The sequence below is a fragment of the Streptopelia decaocto genome (genome assembly GCF_964273445.1).
Source record: "Streptopelia decaocto genome assembly, chromosome: 22".
NCBI lineage: Eukaryota > Metazoa > Chordata > Aves > Columbiformes > Columbidae > Streptopelia > Streptopelia decaocto.
The window spans coordinates 5,176,073-5,197,277 of NC_138677.1; the positions used below are offsets into that span (position 1 = coordinate 5,176,073).

A 21,205-nucleotide genomic window follows, 5' to 3' on the forward strand; every position below is an offset into this window, starting at 1 on the left:
GCCCACGCCCCGCCCCGCCAGCCAATGGGGCGCCGCGTAGGCGGCGCCCCATTGGCTGGCGGGGCGGGGCGTGGGCGGGGCCGGCGAGAGGGGCGGGGCCTCGCTCACCGCCCCCCCCGCCCTCCGCCGCCGCCGCCGCCGTCGCCGCCCGGCCCGGCCCAGCCCCGGGTAAAGTTTCCCCGCGAGCACATGACTCGCAATGGCCGCGGCCGCCGCTCGTTAAGCCTCCCCCCGGTTCTCCCCGCCTTACACCGGGTCGCTCCCCGTGGCTTCTCCGCCGCCATGCAACCTCCACCGGGAGCTTCCCCGGTTTAAGGATCTCGGTGCGGAGCTTCCGTGATCAGGTAACGAGTGGGCCCCCCGCTGGTGGGGAGGGAGGCTCTTGGTGTGGCTCCGGTGCCGTCTCCCCCGTACCTGGGCTTGGGAGCCGCTGCGCCGGGACCCAGCGCGTTGTGCCGGTGGGCGGGGGGGGGGCGGTCGCCGCGTTCGCGGGGGCGCTGGCACCGGGGGAGGGTGGTCGGTGCCGTCCAGACGTGTTCCCGGGGCTACCCCACCCCCGGTTGGTCGGGGTGTCCCCGCCCCGGGAGGGGCTGCTGGGGGTCCTGCCCTGGTGGAGGCGTCTCAGGGGTCCCAGGGCTGTGGGTCCCCCCCCCGGGAGGCGGCGCTGGGGATCCCCCTCCGGTAACCGGGGAATCCCGGAGATCCCCCTCGCTCCGTCTCGGCGGTGGGCTTCCTGCGGGGGGGCGAGGGCCGCCGCCCGCCTGAGGCTGCCGTGAGCCCCGGAGGGGCAGCGTTGTCCCCCGCCCCCGTTCCAAATCGCGGCTTTTCCCCCCGCCGCCCCGGCCTTGGCCGAGCAGGGCCCCCCCGGTTACCGATGCTGGGGGTCCGCTCTCCCGATACCGGCTGACCGTGCGCTCCCGAGCTTCAGCGCGGCTCCCCACCCCGGTGCGGGCTCGGGGCACCCCCGGCGCGGGGTCTGCGGTTCCACATCGCCCCGGGGGGGCCGCGGCACCGCCACGGAGCGCAGCGCTGGGGGTGCCCCCCCGGAAGAACCGGAGCCCCCCCCGCCCCGGGCCGCCGGTGCGCACAACCACGTTCCCCCCCGCTCCCCGGCGGGGGCGGGCATGGGGGGGCCGGGGCCGCTTCCCCTTTTCGGGGTGCGGGGGGGCCGCGGCGCAGCCGGCGGGTGAGCGGGGCCGGGGGCGGCGGGGGCCGGGGTCCGGGGGGCGGGAGCGGCGTCTGCGGCGTTTCCTGGCCGGCGGGCGGAGGAAGCCATCGCTCTCCGCGGCTGACAGGGCGCTGGCGCGGCGGCGGGGCCGGGGGAGCCGGGCGGGGGGCGCCGGCCGCCGCCTCCACCACCGCAGCAGATGCCCGGGGACGGCGGAGCCCCCGCGGTCCCCCGGCAGTCGGGGTGAGGGGGCGGCTGCCCCACCGGCTGCAGCGCCGTGGGTAAAGGGGAGCCCCCCCGGGGCCGGGCAGCAGCTCCCCAGACGGGAGGGGGTCGGGGTGTAGAGCGCTTGGCCCCTAGAGCCGCGGTGGCCCCTAAATCTGTGCCTCTGACCTTTGACCCCGTTGGGCGGTGGGGGCCATCCCGCAGCACAGCGGGTGCTGGGGGGGTGCGGGGGCTGCCCCGCGGTGACCACAGCGCTCCCCACCGCGGGGGCGGCCGTCCCGCTTGGGGGTGCTGGGCAAGCGCCGGCCGGTGGCTCGGGGTGCAGCGCCCCGACCGCCGGCCCCCGCGCTGGGATTAGCGGGTGACGACTCGCTGGCTTAGCGGCCCCGCGGCCGCCACTCCCGGGCCATATGTCACCCGTGGGCCCCGCGCCCTGCCCTTGGGGGTGACCTTGCTGTGGCGCAGGGACACGCGTAGCCCCACGAGTGCTCGCGCCGTGACGCCGGTGGCTCCCTGGCCTTTCGTCTGCCGCTCCGCTGTGGCCCCCCGGGTGACACGGGTGATGGCAGCGGCGGAGGGCACGGCCCTGCTCCCCATCCGGCGCTGCCCGCGGGTGCCGTGTCCCAGCCGGGATGCCCGGCTTTGCTGGGCTGTCCCTGCACACCTGCCGTGTCCCCAGCGCTCGGTCTCCGTGCCGGCAGCGGCGTCACGGCTGCGGAGCCTGGGGAGGGCCCCGCGCCGCCGCCTGCCCTGCGGCGCTGGGATTCACCAGCTCCGCGGCTCCGGCTCTATTTATAACCAGGAGGCTCTGGCGTGTCGACGTGCCACACTCGGCTGCGCCGGCCGTGGGCAGAGTGTGCCCTGGGCCGCCCGCCCTGGGAACAGCCCCGCGCCGGTGCCGGCGCTGCCAGCCTGGGGTTGGCTGGGCTCTGGGGTCCCCTGAACCTTTTTGGGGTGCTGCTGTGGAGCTTTGGGGGGGGCGCTCGGCTGGCGGAGCTACAGGGCCCTTGCAGCACATACCCAGGGACCCCCAGCACCCACATGTGCCCCACGCCATGGGGCACCCCTGTGCCAGGGCCCCCCGCGGCAGTGCCAGCTCGGGGCGGGGGATGGGCTGCGGTGCTGGCAGGCGCGGGGGGGGGCTGCGATCATATCTGCGGTGACACATGTGCTGATTACGGAAAATGGGTTAATCTCCCTGCGGCTGGAGGCGGCTTAGCGGGGGGTGGCTCGTGGCAGGGCCCGGCGAGGGGCCGCGTGCGCCCGCCTCGGCCTCTGCCGTTCCCGGCTGTGCCACAGCTGCGAGGCCGTGGCGGGGGGACATGGCACCGCCGCGCATCTGCACGCCCTCCTGCAGCGCCCGCGGCCAAGGGTGGTTTGGCTCCCCCAGGTACGGCAGATCCCAACCTGGCCTGATCCCGGCCCCCGGGAGCCTGCCCAAGCCCAGGGCACGGTGCCACCAAATCCCGGTGTCCGGAGGTGTCGCGCGGCCGCCTGCCCGCCGGGTCCACCCACGCCAGCCGCGGGCGCCGTGTCCCGAGCGGCCCCGTGCCGCGGCCGACGGCGCAGCCAGCTGCACTTGTCTGCCGGCTGTCGCCGAGCCAGAAAGGGCTGTCTGGGGCCGCGCTGTTCCCGGCACGCCGTTCCCAGGGCGCCGGCTGCGCGCCGCATCCAGGGCTAAAAACAACCGGGGGCTGCCGCGAGCGGCTGCCGCGCTGCTTCCCAGGAGCCGGGGGAACTGGGACAGGGCGCCGCGGGACCGCGATCCCACCCCAAAGCAGCACACTGGGCTCGTCCCACTGCGGGGTGGGGGCCGGGCTGGTCCCCCCTCCATGGGCGGGCAGTGCCGGGTGTTGTCCCCACGGTGCTGCGGGGCCGTCCTGCAGTGCGGGGCTGGCCTGGGCACCGCTGGGTGTTCGTGGCTGAGCCAGCGCCTTCCAGATGCAGTGAGCCGGCACCCGCGGGGCCATGGCGGTGCCGGTGGCAGCGTGGCACAGCCGTGCCCGCCCGGGGGGCCGTGGCAGTGCCGGTGGCAGCGTGGCACAGCCGTGCCCGCCCGGGGGGCCGTGGCGGTGCCGGTGGCAGCGTGGCACAGCCGTGCCCGCCCGGGGGGCCGTGGCGGGGGCTGGGGCACCTGTTCCCGCAGAAGAATGGCGCGTCTGGCGGCGGGTGCGGGAGGTGTAACCGGAGCGGCGCGTTCCCCGCGTAACTGGAGCTGGCCTGGCCGCGACAGGTGGAATTTCAGTTTGTGGCTCCCACCCGGCAGAGGGACGTGGGGGTGCTGGAGCGGGGACCCACGCCATGGGCTGGCAGTCACTCTTGGGGTGCCCGTGTGCCCTGCGGAGCGGGGCGGCCGGCACAGACGCCATCCCCAGCACCAGGACGCTGTCCCGCGTGGGGTCCCTGGCCCTGTGTCCGTGCTGGTGGGAGCCGGGGTGGCCTGGCGTGGGTTGCTGGGGCTCAGCAAACCCCTGGGTGCTCTTGCTGGCTCGTGGGAGTATCTTGCAAGTCCTGGGGTCCACAGCGAACCCCCGATGCCCCTGAGCAGGGGCTGCGGACAGCCTGGGCTCTGGCACACACCGCGTGTGCCGCCGGCTCCGGCCCTGCCGCCGGGCTGGGCCATGATTCACGCCTGCCTGGGGACGTGAGAAACGTGACGGTGACTCACGGCCGGGATGCTTTGGGGATACGGGGAGGAGAGGGGGGGGTCTCGCCCAGCAGCCCTGACGGGGGGCACCTCGTGCCCCCGGTGTGACGCTGGCTCAGCCGGGGGTGCCGGGGTGGCCGGGTTCTCGGCCTCGCGTGTGAGGCCGCCCCGGGCTGGGTGCTGACAGCAGCGAGGAAACCGCAGGCTGCGACCGCACCGCGGCTCCGCGGGCGCTTCCTGCCCTGCCCGGAGGCTGCCAGCCAGCGGGGCCACCCCGCTCCCCCCGGGACACAGCGCGCCCCCCTCTGCCCGCGGGGTGTCCCTGGGGCCTGTCCCGCTGAGGATGGGGGACATGGGGCGGCAGCCGCTCCTGCCAGATTTGGGGAGCAGAGTGGGCTGGCAGGAGGCTGGGGTGGTGGGGTCTGGGGTGGCAGAGGTGCCAGGGCAGGGGGTTGGATTGATAGGGTGTGGGGTGGCAGGGGAACGTGGTGACGGGGTTCAGGCTGGCAGGGGAGCATGGTGACAGGGTTCAGGGTGGCAGTGGATCCAGGGCAAGGGAGCACGGTGACAGGGTCTGGGGTGGCAGGGGAGCACGGTGACAGGGTCTGGGGTGGCAAGGGAGCACGGTGACAGGGTCTGGGGTGGCAGAGGAGCACGGTGACAGGGTCTGGGGTGGCAGGGGAGCACGGTGACAGGGTCTGGGGTGGTGGGGGAGCACGGTGACAGGGTCTGGGGTGGCAGGGGACGGTGGCAGCGGGGCTGGGGCTGAACTGAAACCTGTCCCCCCCAGGAATCGAGAGTGGCGAGGGGAAGCTGCGGCGGGAGCGCGGTGCCCGCAGGCATGACAGGAAGGGCTCGGTCACTCCTCGCCGCCCCGCCAGGCACCCCCGGCCCTGCTTGTCCCCGCGGTGCCAAGGGGGGAGCAGGGCGGTGCCCCCGCTCACCGGCGTGTCACATCCGGGCGCTGGCGCTGCCATCGCCGTGTGCCCTGGCAGGAAGCGCGGCCGCGTTTGGTGCTGTGACGTGGGCACTGGGGGTGCTGCCTGTGCCGGGGGGTTCAGGGTGCCCGTGGGGTGTTTTGGGGGGGCTGCCCGTCCCCTTCGGTGGGCAGCGCTGGTAGCGGTCGCAGGGGAGGTGGGTGTCGCGGCGCTGCCGTCCCGGCGCAATCCCTGTCGCTGTGCGGTTGGCGTTGGCCCTGCCGGGCGCAGGATGCGCTCTGTGGTCACGGCTGGGGGCTGCATTTTCGGAAGGGGTCTCTTGGGCGTGTTGTGTCAACGCTGCCTGGCTGAGCGTGTGGGGTGTGCTTTGTACCCCAGTTTGGGGTGGCGGGTGGCTCGGGCAGCCGTAGTCCCCCCAGCCCTGGGAACGGCTCCAGTCTGTGTGTCCATCCGTCCATCCGTCCGCTCCCGGGGGCCGCCCCCGGCTCGGGCGGGAGGTTCCTCGTGGCTGGGATTTGGCGCGGGCCCCACGGCCGTGTGTTCCACGGGGCTGGAGCCAGGCGCTGGATTCCAGGAAGCTCCGGGCCCCGTCCAGCTCCTGCCGGGGACTGGAGGAAAAGGCGTCAGGGAGGGCGAGCGCAGGCCCCCGGCCCCGCGCTGGGGTGCTGGGGGAGCAGGGCTTGGCCAGGACCCCCGTTTGGGACACTCAGGACCCGCCGGTTGCGGAGCTGTGTGCGGGGGGGGCTGTGCTGGCACAGGGGGCCCATGGGGGCTCTTAGGGGTGCAGAACTTTCTGCCCATGGGGACCCACAGGAGGGGGCCAGCCGGGCTCCCCAACCCTCTTGGCTGCTGCTGGTCCCATGGGGACATTGGGAAGGTGCCGGGGGGGCTGGCAGCCACCCGCTGGGGACAAGGGTGTGTGATGGCCATGCTGGTCCTGGAGTTGGGGCAGGGGGAGAGGGGCAAGAGGGGGTGGAGTAATTGGGCCCCGGCACGGCTGGCACGGTGCCCGGTGAGCACTTGGCACCGGCAAACATAAACGGTTCCTCCCGCGCCTCCCGCCCCGCTGCTCCCCCCGGCCGGCACGGCTCGGGGGCCATGGCGTAGCTGGGGGGCCACGGGCAGCACCGCGGGGCCATGGACACTGTGACACAATGTGGAGACCCCAAGCCAGGGCTGTCCCCTCGCTGCGGCTGAGCTGTGGCCCCTGCGCCCACGCAGACGCTGACCCGGCAGCCGGCACCGTGCCCTGGCGGCGCCCGTGGGAACCCGGCACGCGCTGCGGTGCCCGGCAGGGCACCCTGTGACCCACCCCCGGCCACCCTTGGGTGCCCGGCTCGACCGTGGGTCTCCCCGTGGGCGCTCCAGCGGGTCCCCACGGGTGGGGGGCAGCGCCGGGGCTGAGGGTGCCGGTGCGAGCGGGGAGGATGGGGGTCCTACTGCAGTGGGTGCACCCAGATGTGTGCGGGGGGGCAGGCAGGGCCGTGCCCGTCCCGGCCCCTCCCCAGCGCCTCGCCGGGCGGCCCAGCCTTGTTCCTCTGGATCCTTTTCCGCCTCCGCGGGGCTGGGAGCCAGCACTCTCGGCAAATAAACAGCCCCCGCCGGGCCCCACGCCAGCGCTTAAATAAACAGCCAGCCTGGGATTGTGAAAGCCTCGTGCCCCCCTTCCCACCGCTGCCCCCCGCCCTGGCTTGGGCCGTGGGGTCCGTGCCCCGCCGGGCTGGCGTGGGAGCTGCCGGCACGGTCCGGCACACGGCACGGTGCGGGGGCTGCGCCGCAACGGGCAGAGCCCGAGCCTGTGCCAGGCTGAGCCCCCGGCTGCGGGTCCCGGGGGGGTTGAGCCCCTTCTTGCCCCGGTTGAGTCCCCTCGGCTCGGGGCAGGTGTGGGAGGAGCGGAGCTGGCGGGGCAGCGCGGCCGTGACGGCAGAGCCGGGCTGGAGCGGAGCCACTGTCCTCAGGGGACCTCGGCGTGCCTGTCCCCTCCCCGGCTGCCTCGCAGTCCCCTGGGCTGGGGCAGAGGCTGCTGCCCCCCGGGACACCCTGTGCGCCCCTGCTCCTGGGCCGGGCTTGGGGAGCAGGTTTAGGGCCATCGTGTGGCTCCTGGCCCAAGGGGTGTCCTGTACACTGTGGGGATGCAGTGTCCCCACGCTGTCCCCCTGTCCCCTGCCCGCTAAGCCGGGATTAGTGACCTGCGCCTGCCGGCCCCGCTGGCCATGGTGTTGTTAATCTGGGGGATTGTTGTGGAGCTGGTGGGGAGCGCCGGGCCCGGCCGGCTGCGCCCTCCTGGGGCCGGGAGGGGATGCGGCCCCTGGCGGGGTGTCTGGGGAAACTGAGGCACGGGTAGTAGATCCCACATCAGGGTGGGGACCGGCGTCCCAGCCCCTCTGCTAACCACACTCTCTGCTCCCCCCGCAGCGTCGCAGGACCCGGTGCCACCAGCGAGGACAACCGCCGGGCAGCGGGTCACCTGGGGTGCCCCATGCTCTGCTCGGCCCCCGCGCCCCACGCCTGAGATCCCCCCAGCGCCGGAGACCCCGCCATGGCCAGCAACAGCAGCTCCTGCCCCACGCCCGCGGGGGGGCACCTCAACGGTTACCCCGTGTCCCCCTACGCCTTCTTCTTCCCCCACATGCTGGGGGGGCTCTCGCCGCCCAGCACACTGGCCGGCATCCAGCACCAGCTGCCCGTCAGCGGATACAGCACCCCCTCGCCTGCCAGTGAGTACCGCGGCCCCGCGGGGGGGGTCGGTGGGACCCCCATGTGCCAGGGGGGTGTGTGGGGTCTGTAAGCTGCGCCGGGACAGTGGCACTGGCCGCTGTGTCCCTCGCCCATGGGGAGCTGTGTTTGGGGGTACCTCCATGTGTTTGTGTTGCTGCTGGGGAAACTGAGGCACGGAGCGGGCAGCAGCGCCCGGCGGGGTGTGTGCGGGTTAATTGCTGCTGCGTCCGGCTTCGTTAATGGTTGTGTTTAAACCCCGGCTGTTAACGGCCCAGCTGGCCCTGCTTAGGGGCCGCTGCTTGTCCCCATCCCCGGCACCCACCGTGGCTGTGCCGGGGGGCTTGGCGGTGTTGGTTGGACCGGGGAGGCCGATGCGGTGCCACGTCCCCGCGGCGGCTCTTTGTTCGCCGTCGGCGCGGGGGCCGCGCGTGGGGGAGGCGATGAAGGCAATCATCGCGTCTGCTCCTGATTCAATTTCCCCCTGACAGGGTCGTCCATCACGGCCCCGGTAATCACCACCCCGCCGCGCCGGCAGCTGGGAGCCGCGGGAGGTGGGTCCCGGCCGCGCTCCGCTCCGCGCCGCCGCCCTGCCGTGCCTCAGTTTCCCCGCACCCTCGCTGGGCGGCAGACCCGGACCCGGACCCGGACCCGCCGCCGATGGCCGCCCTTGCCCGTTCTCGCACCGCGCCGGTGTGGGTGCCCCGCGGCGCCCGCTGTCGGGGAGGCCCCCGTGGGTTGGGGTGTGGCGGGGGCCCCCCCCGGCCCCTCCCTGGCCCCAGGGGCCGGTGCAGGCCCAGGCAGGGCCAGCCCCGGGCGCTGTCCCCCGCCGGAACCACCCCGGCGGCGCTGGGACCCAGTGGGACCAGTTGAGCGACTGGGTGGCGGCGGGTGGGGCCCCTCCCCCGCGCTGGCTCTGGGGCCGTTCCCGCCGCACGGCGTTGTGGGAACGGGCTGGGGGGGCCCCTGTGCTCCCCCCGGCTTCTCTGACACTGGGGATGGGGCTGTGGGTGCCCTGGGGCTGGGGGGTGAACTGTGCCTCAGTTTCCCCTTGGCCTTCTCCAGTTGGGGACCCAGGGATTCAGGGGGGGATGCAGGAGGACTGGGGGGGCGTGGAGGGGCCCGGTGCAGCCGCCCCCTCCTCGCACGCGTCCGTCCCTGCCGCCGGCCCCCCCTTGCCAGATGTGCTGCAGCTGCGCGGCCCCAGGGCTGATCCGCTGGACTCTCTGGGGGAGCAGAATCCCCGCCCGGGGTTCAGCCGGGTGCCCCCCCGGTGCCGTGGGTGTTGTGCCGGGGGTCTGGTGGTGTTAGAGCTGCAGAGGAGCCGCGGGTGCCGCGTCCAGCCCCGTGGGTGCTGTGTGCTCTGCCCCCGGCGTGGGGAAACGTGGCCTTCGTGCCACAAATACAGAGCACCCGGAGACATGGGGACAGCCCTGGGGACCCCCCGGCACCGCCCCCCTGACACAGCCCCCCCACAAGTGAGGTGGCTTCCCGTGGGTCCCCATGTGGGGCGTCCCGGGGTGCGCTGGGGCGGTGGCGGGGGGCACCGGGGTGAGCGTGGGGCGCTCAGCGCTGCGTGTGAGCACGTGTGCGCTCGCACGGCGGGTGTGCAGGGGGCGCGCACGCTGCGGGGGGGAGGGGGGTGCGCACGCCGTGCAAGGGGGTGTGCACACGCGTGTGCGCCCCGGGGCTGCGCGGGGGGGTCTGCGTGTGTAATAAGTGTGCGCGGGGCCGAGCGCCTGTGCGAGGGGGTGCGTGTGTCCCCGAGCCAGGTGTGTGCACCCATGTGCCCTCGTCCCCATCCCCAAGGACTCCCCCATGGCCTGGCTGTCCCCATGGAGCGTCTCGGGGGGGCCATGAGGGATTCCTGCCCATTGCACCCGCCCCCCCCCCCAAACCGGGCTTTCCCTCCGCCCTGGTTCCCAGGCTGCTGGAAATGGGACCCCGCTCGGCCCCCTCCCCCAGCAGCCAGGGCCCCCCCTCGGCCCCGCTCTTGGCTGCTGGGCCGGGGGGCCCCGCGGCCGGGCCCAGCCTGTCACCCAACCCGCTGGCTCTGGTTTCCTCTGCGCCGCAGCCGCTCCCCCGCAGCGCCCCGTAATTAATTAATTTTTAAAAATTAATGAGCAAAACGTGCTCCCTGCAGGCTGGGGGCCTCAGGCGGGGGGGGGCGGGGGGGCAGCGGGGCCCCGCTTGGGGCTGGGGATGGGGAGCTCCTGCGGGGTGCAGTGCTGGGGACCCCCCCATCCCCGCCCGGGGAAGATTGATGAGGCCGGGCTGGGTGTTTGGCCCCCGCGCCTGGGAAAGCCCATTACGGCGGAGGTTTTCTATCACTGTCACGGGGGCCGGGGGGAGCTGCCTGCGCCGGCCGGGAATTCGCCGCTGCGCTCAAAAGCCGCTGAAGGGGATAAATGGGGTCTTTTGAAGTGGGCGGGCGGGAGGGGGGCTGCGGGGGCCCCGAGGTGCCAGCGTGGGGAGGGGGGGAAGGGGCCGGGGCTGGGCACCCCAGGCTGGGATGCGTGGGTTTGCGTGGGGGTCCCTGCCCACGTCCCGTTGTCTGCTGGGGCTGTGACCCCAAGCGGCGACAAGAGGGTCCCCAGTGGTGTCCCCATGGGCTTTGGGGCTGCGTCACCATCGTGTTCATGGGGTTATCTTGTCCTCGGCCACCCCTGTGAGTTGGGCCGGGAGATGCTGCCAAGGTGGGGGCCCCATTCTGGTGTCCCCGTTCTGGTGTCGGGCTGTGGCGGTGGGACACGGTGCGCGGCGTCCCCGCTGTCCCCGCGGGGCTGCGTGCGGGGCGCCCCCCTCGCCCAGTTCCTCTTGGCTTCTGCACTAAGACTTGGGGATTTTCATCTCGGTTTCTTCCTGTTGCGGCCGTGGCGGGACGGGAAGCGCTGCCCGGCGGGACGGCCGCCGGCGTGCGTGCGATGCGCGGCCGAGCTGCGCGCTGCCACCGGCCCGCGTCCCCTCCGCCGTCCCCTCCGTCGCAGCCACATTCTTTCCAGCGCTGGTAAATGAGTCAAAGCAGACATTTGTCATGTTCGCTGCAGGAAGTTGGAGGAGCGCTGGGCTTTTGTTCAGAAACCTGCTGGCTAAGCAAAGCCTTTGACTTTCTATTATTATTTAAACAGGCGCTGCTGATGTGCTCTGTGCAGACACACACACACACACACACACGCCTCCCGGCCTTTTTCTTACTCCTTTTTGTTTTTCTCCCCTCTCCCCCCTCTCTTTGGGGGGGCAGATTGGAAATCAAAGCTGCTCACTTAGCGCTGGGGGGGTTTTCCAGCATGCGCAGGGCCGGGCTGTTGGGTGTGCAAAGGGGGTGTGTGCGTTCTGCCATACGTGTGCGTTCTGCCATACGTGTGCGTTCTGCCATGCGTGCACACACACAGCTGCTTGTGCGCGCTCCCCGCTTGCCGCATGTGGCCGTGCAAGGCGGGCGTGCACAGCAGCACCCGCATCGTCCCATCGAGGTCCGGCCGCATGTGTGTGTGCTCGGAATCAGGGGGGTGTTAGGACGGACCCTGCAGCATCCTGGGGTCTCCCGCCGTGCCCCCCCGGGGTGGCAAAGGCTGCGTGCCAGGGCTGGGCCCGCGGGGTGGCTGTGCCGGCGGTGCCGCGCCGCAGGAAGAGAGGGCGGGTGGGTGAGAGCGTGTGGCAGGGACGTTACCGGCGCGGCGGGGGAAGTGGCACCATCGGGGCTGCCGGTACCCGTCCTGCCAGCCGGCCCTGTGGCCGCTGTCCCTGCCGGGTGTGGGCAGCGGCGCCGGGCTGGCTGTGCCGGGTGGGATGGGGCTGTGCCGGGTGGGATGAGGCTGTGCCGGGTGGGATGAGGCTGTGCCGGGTGGGATGGGGCTGTGCGGGGTGGGATGGGGCTGTGCCGGGTGGGATGAGGCTGTGCCGGGTGGGATGAGGCTGTGCCGGGTGGGATGGGGCTGTGCGGGCTGGGATGGGGCTGTGCCGGGTGGGATGGGGCTGTGCCGGGTGGGATGAGGCTGTGCCGGGTGGGATGGGGCTGTGCGGGGTGGGATGGGGCTGTGCGGTGTGCGATGGGGCTGTGCGGGGTGGGATGGGGCTGTGCCGGGTGGGATGGGGCTGTGCCGGGTGGGATGGGGCTGTGCGGGCTGGGATGGGGCTGTGCCGGGTGGGATGGGGCTGTGCCGGGTGGGATGGGGCTGTGCCGGGTGGGATGGGGCTGTGCGGGGTGGGATGGGGCTGTGCCGGGTGGGATGGGGCTGTGCGGGGTGGGATGGGGCTGTGCCGGGTGGGATGGGGCTGTGCCGGGTGGGATGGGGCTGTGCGGTGTGCGATGGGGCTGTGCGGGGTGGGATGAGGCTGTGCCGGGTGGGATGGGGCTGTGCGGGGTGGGATGGGGCTGTGCGGGGTGGGATGGGGCTGTGCCGGGTGGGATGGGGCTGTGCCGGGTGGGATGGGGCTGTGCCGTGTGTGCCGGGTGGCACCTCCCGTGGAGACCTGCGTGCACGGGTGGGGGAGGGGCGTGCGGCACACGGCCACACGCAAACACATGTATGTGCAGGGGGGGGTGTGCGCACGCATGGGGATACACACACGTGCTAATGTGTACATGTGTGGCTTCTGTGCCTGACGGGGGACACGATGCCACACACATGTATGTGTGTGCAGAAGGAATGCACACGTGTTATGTATGGAACAAATGCACACACGTATGTGTGTGCGGAAGGAATGCACACGTCATGTGCAGAAGGAATGCACACACATGTCCATATGTGCAGGAAGGATGCACACACATGTCCATATGTGCACAAGGAATGCACACACATGTCCGTGCGTGTGGAAGGAATGCACACACATGTCCATATGTGCAAAAAGAATGCACACATGTGCACAAGGAATGCACACATGTGTCCATATGTGCAGAAAGAATGCACACATGTTATGTGCACAAGGAATGCACACACATGTCCGTGTGTGCACAAGGAATGCACACACATGTCCGTGCATGTGGAAGGAATGCACACACATGTACATGCACACAGGCCGTCCCATGCACTGCAGGAATTTGCACACATACACACGTGCACCCCCCCGTGCAGCGGTGCAGCAGGAACACACGTGGGCCCGTGTGCAGCAGGGGATGCAATGGATCGCATACCTTGCAGCGGGAACACGTGTGCACACGCGTGCACACCTACGTGCACACACAGACACACACACACACACACACGGGCCCCCGGGGGGCGGCCGGGGGTCAGGCCGAGGTGAGCCCTTCCCCACCGGGTTCACCCGCAGTTCACCCGCATCCCATTAAGCAAATGAGGCGCGGCCCCGGGCAGCCCCCGGCCCCGGGCAGCCCCCGGCCCCGCGCGGCCGTGCCCGGTGCCGGCCGTCCCGGGGAGGAGGAGGAGGAGGAGGCGGCGGCCGGGCGGCCCCGCGGCGCGGAGCGGGTTAAGGCTGTGGGGAGGCGGCTGGTGTCGGGAGGGACCGGGGCTGCCGGAGCCGCAGAGCCGGCGGGGCTGCGCCTTCCTCCCCTCCCCCGCCTCCTCCTCCTCCTCCTCCCCCCGCCGCCGCCTGCCCGGGCGCGGAGCGGAGCGGCGGGGCCCCGCTCCCCGGCCATGGCAGCGCGGCCCGGGGCGCCCCGGGGGCCCGGCTGCCGCGGGGGGGGCCGCTGACCTCCCGGGGCCGCCCCCGCCGCCGGACCGGGGGAGCCGCCCCCGGCGGCCCCGGGCCATGTACGAGGGTGCGGCGGTGGCGGGGCTGCCCCCCGGCCCCTTCCTCCGGATGGATTTCTACGGGCCGGGCCGGGGCTGTTTGCTGCCGGAGCGCGGCCCCCCCGCGCCCCGCGGGGCCCCCCGCCGCCCCCCGCCCTGGAGCAGCTCCGGCCGCTGTAGGTACCTGCGTCCCGGGGGCGGCCGGGCCCCTCACCGCCGCCTCGGGCCGGTGCTGGAGCCCGCCCGGGGGGGGAAGAGCAGCCCCGAGCGGGGGGATTGCGGGATGGGTGCGGGGGGATGGGTGCTGGGGGCTTGGCCATGGGGCGGGGGGCTGAGCTGGGTGCTGAGCCCAAGGGGTGCTGGGCTCAGCCCCCCCAGCCCAGTGCCCTCCATCGCCGGGCTGAGCTCTGCGCAGATGCCGCCGGATCGGCCATAAACAACCCTTGTCCTATTTCGGTGAGATCTGGGACGGCTGAGCCCGGTGAAGGGGGGGCCGGGGTCCCCCTCGCACCCCCTTTTCCCGAGTGGGCTCCGCGGCAGCGCCAGCTCCGCCGGCAATGTCGCTCCCTCCTGATAAGGGCTCCGACAAAATCCAATTAACGCCAGAGCCGCTGCGCCTGCTGCTGCTGCAGGGGCGAGCGGGGGCAGCACCAGCGGGGGGGCCCCGCCGGGGATCGGGGTGTCCCCTTGGGCCGGGTGTCCTGGGTGCTCATGTGGGACCCGGCCGGTCCCGCTCCCGCTGGCACATCCTGCCCGGTGTCCCTGCGGGGTCACCGCCTGCTGTCCCCCACGGGTCCCCCACCGTCCGTGGGGACAGGCAGCCCCGTGCTCTGTGCAGCCGGGGGGCCCGTCCGGGCAGCTCTGTGCCGTGGTGGGAGCAGGCAGGGGCACGGGCAGCGCCCCGGGGGCTGCCACCCCACGGGGGACATGGGGCCCTGCTGTGCTTTGTGCCCACGCAGTGGGGCTGGATGGGCCGCAGCGGGTCCCGTGCCCCCCCAGCGGGCAGCCGGCTGGCTGGCCTGGCGCCCGGGGGCCACGGGCAGCGATAACGGCCCGGGGAAAGTCCTGCCGGGCTCCGTAGGACTTTCACCCCGATAAGTGCTGGGGGGGCTGCCTTGTCCCCGGGGGGGTCAGTGGGTCCCTCTCCCTGCAGCCGGTTCCCCCATCCTGCGGCGATGCCCGGTGCGGTGCCCGGTGCGGTGCCCGGTGCTGCTCGGGGGGCGTGTGGCCGTGGCCCCCGCGCTCTCGCTCCCCCCATTGTCTCGGGGCCGCTCGACCTCTCCGCTGGCATCGGGCGCGAGCGCGGCGCGAGGGGCCTTTGTCTGCAGCTGGGGACGGCGCGGGGCTGCGGGGGGGCTCCCGCCGCCTCTGCCGGGGGGTGCTGCCTTCAGAGCCCCCAGCGGGCAGCGTGCGGGCAGGGGCTGTGCCGCCGCGTGCCGTGCTGTCCCCTTAGCGCTGAGCTCGCCGGGATCCCGTTGGGGCCGTGCTGTGCTGAGCAGGGTGGCCAGGGACCCTTGTCCCCCATGTTTTGTGAGAGAGGTGGGGGGGCTGCCTATCGGGAGCCCCTTCCCCGTGCGCTGGAGCTGGCCGGGCAGCTCTGGGTGGACACACAACCCGCGGTGCCGCGCGGGGCCCCTTCCCAGGCCAGGGCATCTCCGGGCTGTGGTCACCGTGACCGTGACTCGGCGCACACGTGAGCAGCGGGTGCTGGCGGGGATCCCTGGCAGGGCGCCCCGCTCCCTGCGTCACACGAGGTGCCGTGTCTCCCCAGCCCAGGGTGCCAGCCGGCGCTGCTGCCGGTGCCGAAGGTGCCGTGCCTCAGTTTCCCCAGACACGGCTGTGGCTGCGGCTTGGCCGTGCCCGGTGGGGCTGGCCGTGGGGTGCTGGCTGCCGGCCCGGCGCTGGCGCTGCCAAGCCCACCGGGATGCCGTCTCGCTGGCGTGGGGGCAGAGCCGCTCCCTGGGGCCGCCGCCGCGCCGCAGCTGGGGAAACTGAGGCACAACGTGGTGGCCAAGGGCTTGCAGGAGCCCACTGAGGCCGTGGGTACCTTGTGCCTGCGTGGGTCCATGTGCTGCCGGTGGTTTTGTGGGGTGCTATGGGGGTCTCAGGGGGGTATGATGGTGCATGTGTGTACACGGGGTGGCCCCACCGTCCCCTCGTGGTGGCCGCGCTCTGTCACCCAGTGGCACGTACAAGCGCGGTGCTGTGGCACGGGGTGGTGGCAGATGGGTGGGTCAGGGTGCTGGCAGGGACAGGACCCCCGGATCCACCGGGCAGGGTACCCATGGGGACCAGCGGCACGTGGGCGCCCCTGGGCACCCCCGGGCACCGCATGGCTCTGGGCTCCCAGCCCCATCCCTCCCGGGACCCCATTTCCCCGCAGCTCCTGCGGAGGTGCAAGAATTTGGGGCACATGGGATCCTCACCCGCAGGAAGCCCTGGGTGGGTCCCCACCCTCTGTGGGGCTGTTCCACGCGTGGGGCTGTCCTGCCTGGCTCGGCACCCCATGCTGTCCCGTGTCCCCATCCCTGCCCCCTGCTCATGTCCCATCCCCAGCTCCGGCCGGGGAGCGGTGGCCGGTTGGTGGTGGGGGTGGCGGCAGCCCGGACTCCTGGGTTCCCTGCACGCTCGGTACACGGTGGGGCCCCGCGGGCGCTTTCCCACGCCGGGGCGGGTTTTTGGGTGTTGGGGTGCCCCGGGGTCCCCTGGCGCGGGCAGGAAGCGGCCGGCGGGGCCGCGGGCGGGGGCGGCGCGTTGGCCCGGGGATGCTGGCGGATGCTGGCGGAGCCGCAGCATCTGGTTTGCAGCTGGGGCTCCTCGGAACGGGGGGGGACACACACACACGCCTGGGCCCCTCCTGCTCCAGGAGGAGATGGGGTTGGGGGAGGGGAGCGAGCCCGGACGCCTGGGTCCCTGGTGTCCCCGGCTGGCCCCTCCTGCACCCAGCCCCACAGGAGCAGGGTGGGGGATTGCACCATGGTGGGTGCTCAGCACCTTTGGGTGCTGCTCTGCGCTCTCCCCTGATGCCGCAGTGAGGGGCGCGGGGGGGCTGGCCAGCCCTACAGCCGTGCCCTGTCCCCCTCCCCGGTGGCACCGCGGTCCCTTGGCGGCGGCGGCGGTGCCGGGGGATTCCCGTGGCGCTGGCGCAGCCGGGGACACCAGCGTGCGCCGGCGCGGGTGGGGAGAGCCGCATCCCATCCCCCCCGCACACCCCCCCGGCGCATCAGAATGTTGTCAAATCTGCATTTTGCGAGTGCAGCTCTCCACGAGGAAGTTCTTAAATTATATAAAAGAGGCGATAAATTATAGACGACGTTCTCTCCGTCACTTTAATGGCTCCGCTCCCTCGAGTGGCAGCGCTGATTTATTCAGTGCCGCCCTGGGAAGTGCTGCCCGGCTCGCTCGCCCCCCACTTGTATCTCCCCCCCTGCACCCCCGTATCCCCCCTGCACCCCCATATCCCCCCCTGCACCCCCATATCCCCCTCTGCACCCTTGGTCCCCCCCTGCACCCTCACCCGTCCCCATCATCAAGGGGCCAAGCGTGGCTTTGTCCCCATTGTCCCCACTCCCTGGCCTCATCTGGGGACCCCCCCACCCCTCATCCATCACCCCCAAGCCCCACCGCCCCCTATGGGACCCCCGGGCTCAGCCCTGGGGTGGGTGCCCCTGGCCGGAGCCCCCCCCCCCGCAGCACCCCGGCCCCGGGGCCCTTTTTGGGGGCCCTTTTTGGGGCGCAGGGGCTGGCGTCGTGGTGGGGGGGGGGGCCAGGCTGCCCCGCCGGGCCGGGCCTTTAATATCCTGTTGAACTGGTTCGCTTGGCTCCGCGGCACAAAAACATTCACAAACATCCCGGAGGAGCCGGGGAGCACTTAACCCCTGCCTGGCTGCACCCCACAACGGGGGCTGGCACCCCAACCGCGCTGCGCCCCCCCCGCAGCCGCGACTGCGCCGGGGCGGGGGGACAGGGCTCGCCATGGGGGGCTTGAGCCCTTTCTAGGGGGGCGGGGGGTGCGGACACATCTCATGGGATTTTTTGGGGTGCGGGGGGCACTGGTGGGGCCGTTGCTGTATGTGTTGGCCGGGGCTGCGTCACGGGGGCTGGGGGGGCGTCCCTTGGGGTGCCACCAAGCCTGTCCCCTCCCGGGGGGCCCCGCTGTGTCCCCCGGGTGCAGCAGGCGGCCCCAGGGCCGTGCACACGCGTGTGAGCGGGCGTGCGGGGGGGGGGCGCTCCTGGGATTCCGCCTTTTTTGTCTTCTTTCCCTTTTTCTTTACTAAATGTCTTTTTTGTCCGCCTGGATTCCACGTCGGCTCCGTGGCCTGGAAATGTCAACTTGCATCTTCCCGCCTCACGGCCTCTCCCCACCGGCCCCGGGTGGGGTGGGCAGCACCGGGGCGGGGGGGGGGCAGCGGGACCACCGGTCCAGCGCCATCGGGGGGTGCGGGATGGGGGTCTGGCCCTGCCTTTTTTGGGGGGGGTCTCCATGAGCGCCGCTGTTCTCCCCGCAGCCGTCGAGACGCAGAGCACCAGCTCGGAGGAGATAGTGCCCAGCCCCCCCTCGCCCCCCCCTCTGCCCCGCATCTACAAGCCCTGTTTCGTCTGCCAGGACAAGTCCTCCGGGTACCACTACGGGGTCAGCGCCTGCGAGGGCTGCAAGGTGAGAGCCGCCGGCGCCACGCGCCGCCATGGGGACGGTCCCCGTGGTCCCCGGGCCGGGCGCTGACGGGACCTTGGGGGTCCCCAGGGTTTCTTCCGCCGCAGCATCCAGAAGAACATGGTGTACACGTGCCACCGGGACAAGAACTGCATCATCAACAAGGTGACGCGCAACCGGTGCCAGTATTGCCGCCTCCAGAAGTGCTTCGAAGTCGGCATGTCCAAGGAGTGTGAGTGTGGATGGGGACGGGATGGGACGGGGACAGGGATGGGGACAGGGATGGGGACAGGGATGGGGACAGGGATGGGGACAGGGCGCCCCGCTGGGGTGCAGTGGGGGTTCCGGGCGCGTTGGTTGGAGGGGATGGAGGGTCCCCCTGGGGTTGTGTCACAGCTTTCCCGTTGCCCCGGCAACGCGTGATGGGTGATGTTGGAGATAAATGACGCCGCGGCGTCTCCGCGCCCGTCGTCGCGGTGCCGGCTGCGCCCGGTGCGGCCGGAGCTGCGTGACCGCGGGTGGTGGCTCCTGGGGCGCAGCTGCCACCCCGAGTTCTGCCCCATCCGCCTGCCCTTGGGGGACCCCCAGGACGGCGCTGATGGGTGCTGGGGGGCTGAGTAGCGCCGGGGGGGCTCAGCAGCTCACTTATGGGGGGGTCCAGAGGCTGATCTGGCCCATATCGCTGCCACCTCGGGGATGTCCCCATGTCCCCGTGATGAACACGGTGCTCAGCTGCCATTTCCTCTCCCTGGGGTTTATCCTGCTCTGTCAGTTCGCAGCGCAGAGCTGAGCACCGTCCCCATCGCCAAGCCCGCCATGTGTCCCCCCAGGGGCGCTGTCACCCCGAGTCGCCTCAAGACTTGGGAGGGGGGGCTTATCGTAAAGCTCTGCTGGCCATTTGGCTGGTGGCACCGTCCTCATCCCGCCCTGGGGAGGGGACAGGGGCTGGGTGGCAGCGGTGACGCTGACCGCGTTGTCCCCGCAGCCGTCCGCAATGACCGGAACAAGAAGAAGAAGGACGTGCCCAAGCCGGAGTGCTCGGAGAGCTACATCGTCACGCCCGAGGTGGAGGAGCTCATCGAGAAGGTGCGCAAAGCCCACCAGGAGACCTTCCCCGCGCTCTGCCAGCTCGGCAAATACACTACGGTGAGTTTTGGGGGGGGTCTCGGGGGGGGAAATTGGGGAGCGTGGCCACCTCCCCTATGTCTCGGTGTCATCACCCCCGAAATTCCGCTGTAGAAAAACAGCTCGGAGCAGCGAGTCTCGCTGGACATCGACCTGTGGGACAAGTTCAGCGAATTGTCCACCAAGTGCATCATCAAGACGGTGGAGTTTGCCAAGCAGCTCCCCGGCTTCACCACGCTCACCATCGCCGACCAGATCACCCTCCTCAAAGCCGCCTGCCTCGACATCCTGGTGAGAGCGGGGACGAGGACACGGGGACGGGGCAGGGAAGGGGACACCAGGCTGAGCGCCCCCTTTGTCCCCCCCAGATCCTGCGGATCTGCACGCGCTACACGCCGGAGCAGGACACCATGACCTTCTCGGACGGGCTGACGCTGAACCGCACGCAGATGCACAACGCCGGCTTCGGGCCGCTCACCGACCTGGTCTTCGCCTTCGCCAACCAGCTGCTGCCGCTGGAGATGGACGACGCGGAGACGGGGCTGCTCAGCGCCATCTGCCTCATCTGCGGAGGTGGGTGCTGGGGGGAAAAGGGGTGCAGGGACCCTCCCGAGCGGCCCACGGCGCCCATCCCCAAATTGTGCCACCGCGGTCACCTGGAGGTGGGCTGTGTCCGTGATGACATGACCTACGGTGCCCCCCATAACCGCTGTGTCCCCCCCTGCCAACCCCAGACCGCCAGGACCTGGAGCAGCCCGACAGAGTGGACAAGCTGCAGGAGCCGCTGCTGGAGGCGCTGAAGGTCTACGTGAGGAAGAGGAGGCCCAACAGGCCCCACATGTTCCCCAAGATGCTGATGAAGATCACGGATCTGCGCAGCATCAGCGCCAAGGGTGAGCTCGGGGCGGGGGAAACGGCTCCGTGTCCCCTGGAGCATCCCCGGGGGGGTCAAGGTCCCTCATCCTTCCCCAGGGTCCGGCGTCCTCCGGAGGGGATGCGGGACGGGGTACCCACCTCCAGGATGCTGAGGACCGTGTCCCTTGTCCTCAGCACCCAGTGATGAGCAATGGGGGGGGCTGGTTTGGGGGGGGGTCGTGGTTTGGGGGGGGGGGGTCCTCATTTGGGGATGCCCTGCTGACCCCCCCACCCTTCCCGCAGGCGCCGAGCGGGTGATCACGCTGAAGATGGAGATCCCGGGCTCGATGCCGCCGCTCATCCAGGAGATGCTGGAAAACTCGGAGGGTATGGACACACTGGGGGGGCAGCCGGGCGGCCCCCGCGCAGGCAGCCTGGGGCCCCCCCCGGGCAGCTGCAGCCCCAGCCTCTCGCCCAGCTCCAACCGCAGCAGCCCGGCCACGCACTCGCCGTGACCCGCGCCCGGCGTGCACCAGGACCCAGCCGGCACGCCGGCACACGCGGGGGGACACCCTGCGCCCCAGCCCTGGCTGCAGCCCCCCCGGGGCGGACTCCTCGCCGGCGCAGCCCCAGGACCCCCCCGTGGGGAACCCCCGGACCCCCCGCAGCCCCGGGCGAAGTGCGTTGGTTGAGTCACATTTCAGGGGCGCGGGGGCCTCGGCCGTGGGGACCCCCCGGCCCCACCAGCACCAGCACACACGGGATCGCGACCACCGAGCCAACCCCCCCCGGCCCCCCCGGCCGGGAGGACCCGGCCAGACCCCGCACGCCGAGGGAGCAGAGTCATTTAAAAGAGAAAGAAAGCAAAGTATATATATATAAATATCTATAAATATCTATAAATACGTTTTAAAACCTTTGTAAAAGTTTGGAGGGGTTTTTAGGCCTGTGCAGGTGGAGGGGGCACGGTGGTGCTGCCGGAGGGGGGGATGGGGGGGGGGCGGGAATGGGGGGCACACGATTTATTATTATTAAATTTTTTTGTTGTTGTTGAGATTTTAGTGGTTTTAGAGTCGGGGGGCTGGGCAGGCCCTGCCCTGGCCCCCCCGCCGGGGCCGGGGCTGCGGGGACGCGCGGTGATTTCGGCCCCGGCCCCGCGCCTGCAGGAAGGGGGTTGGGGGGCCCGGC

General features: G+C 71.7%; 1 protein-coding gene across 2 annotated transcripts; it reads left to right on the forward strand.

The window, feature by feature from the left end:
• Window positions 1-135: 135 nt before the first annotated feature.
• On the forward strand, window positions 136-20,996 carry RARA (retinoic acid receptor alpha). Of its 2 annotated transcripts, XM_082070718.1 has the most exons (9): window positions 136-344; window positions 7,394-7,695; window positions 17,892-18,040; window positions 18,128-18,269; window positions 19,023-19,183; window positions 19,277-19,453; window positions 19,531-19,735; window positions 19,897-20,055; window positions 20,321-20,996. In XM_082070718.1, the coding sequence occupies exons 2-9, from the start codon at window positions 7,518-7,520 to the stop codon at window positions 20,530-20,532; spliced, it is 1,383 nt and encodes a 460-aa protein (XP_081926844.1). In that variant the 5' UTR covers window positions 136-344; window positions 7,394-7,517; the 3' UTR covers window positions 20,533-20,996. The 2 variants fall into 2 exon arrangements, with proteins under 2 accessions (XP_081926844.1, XP_081926845.1); XM_082070719.1 differs by lacking the exons at window positions 136-344; window positions 7,394-7,695 and adding an exon at window positions 13,249-13,559.
• The last annotated feature ends 209 nt before the right edge of the window (window positions 20,997-21,205 follow it).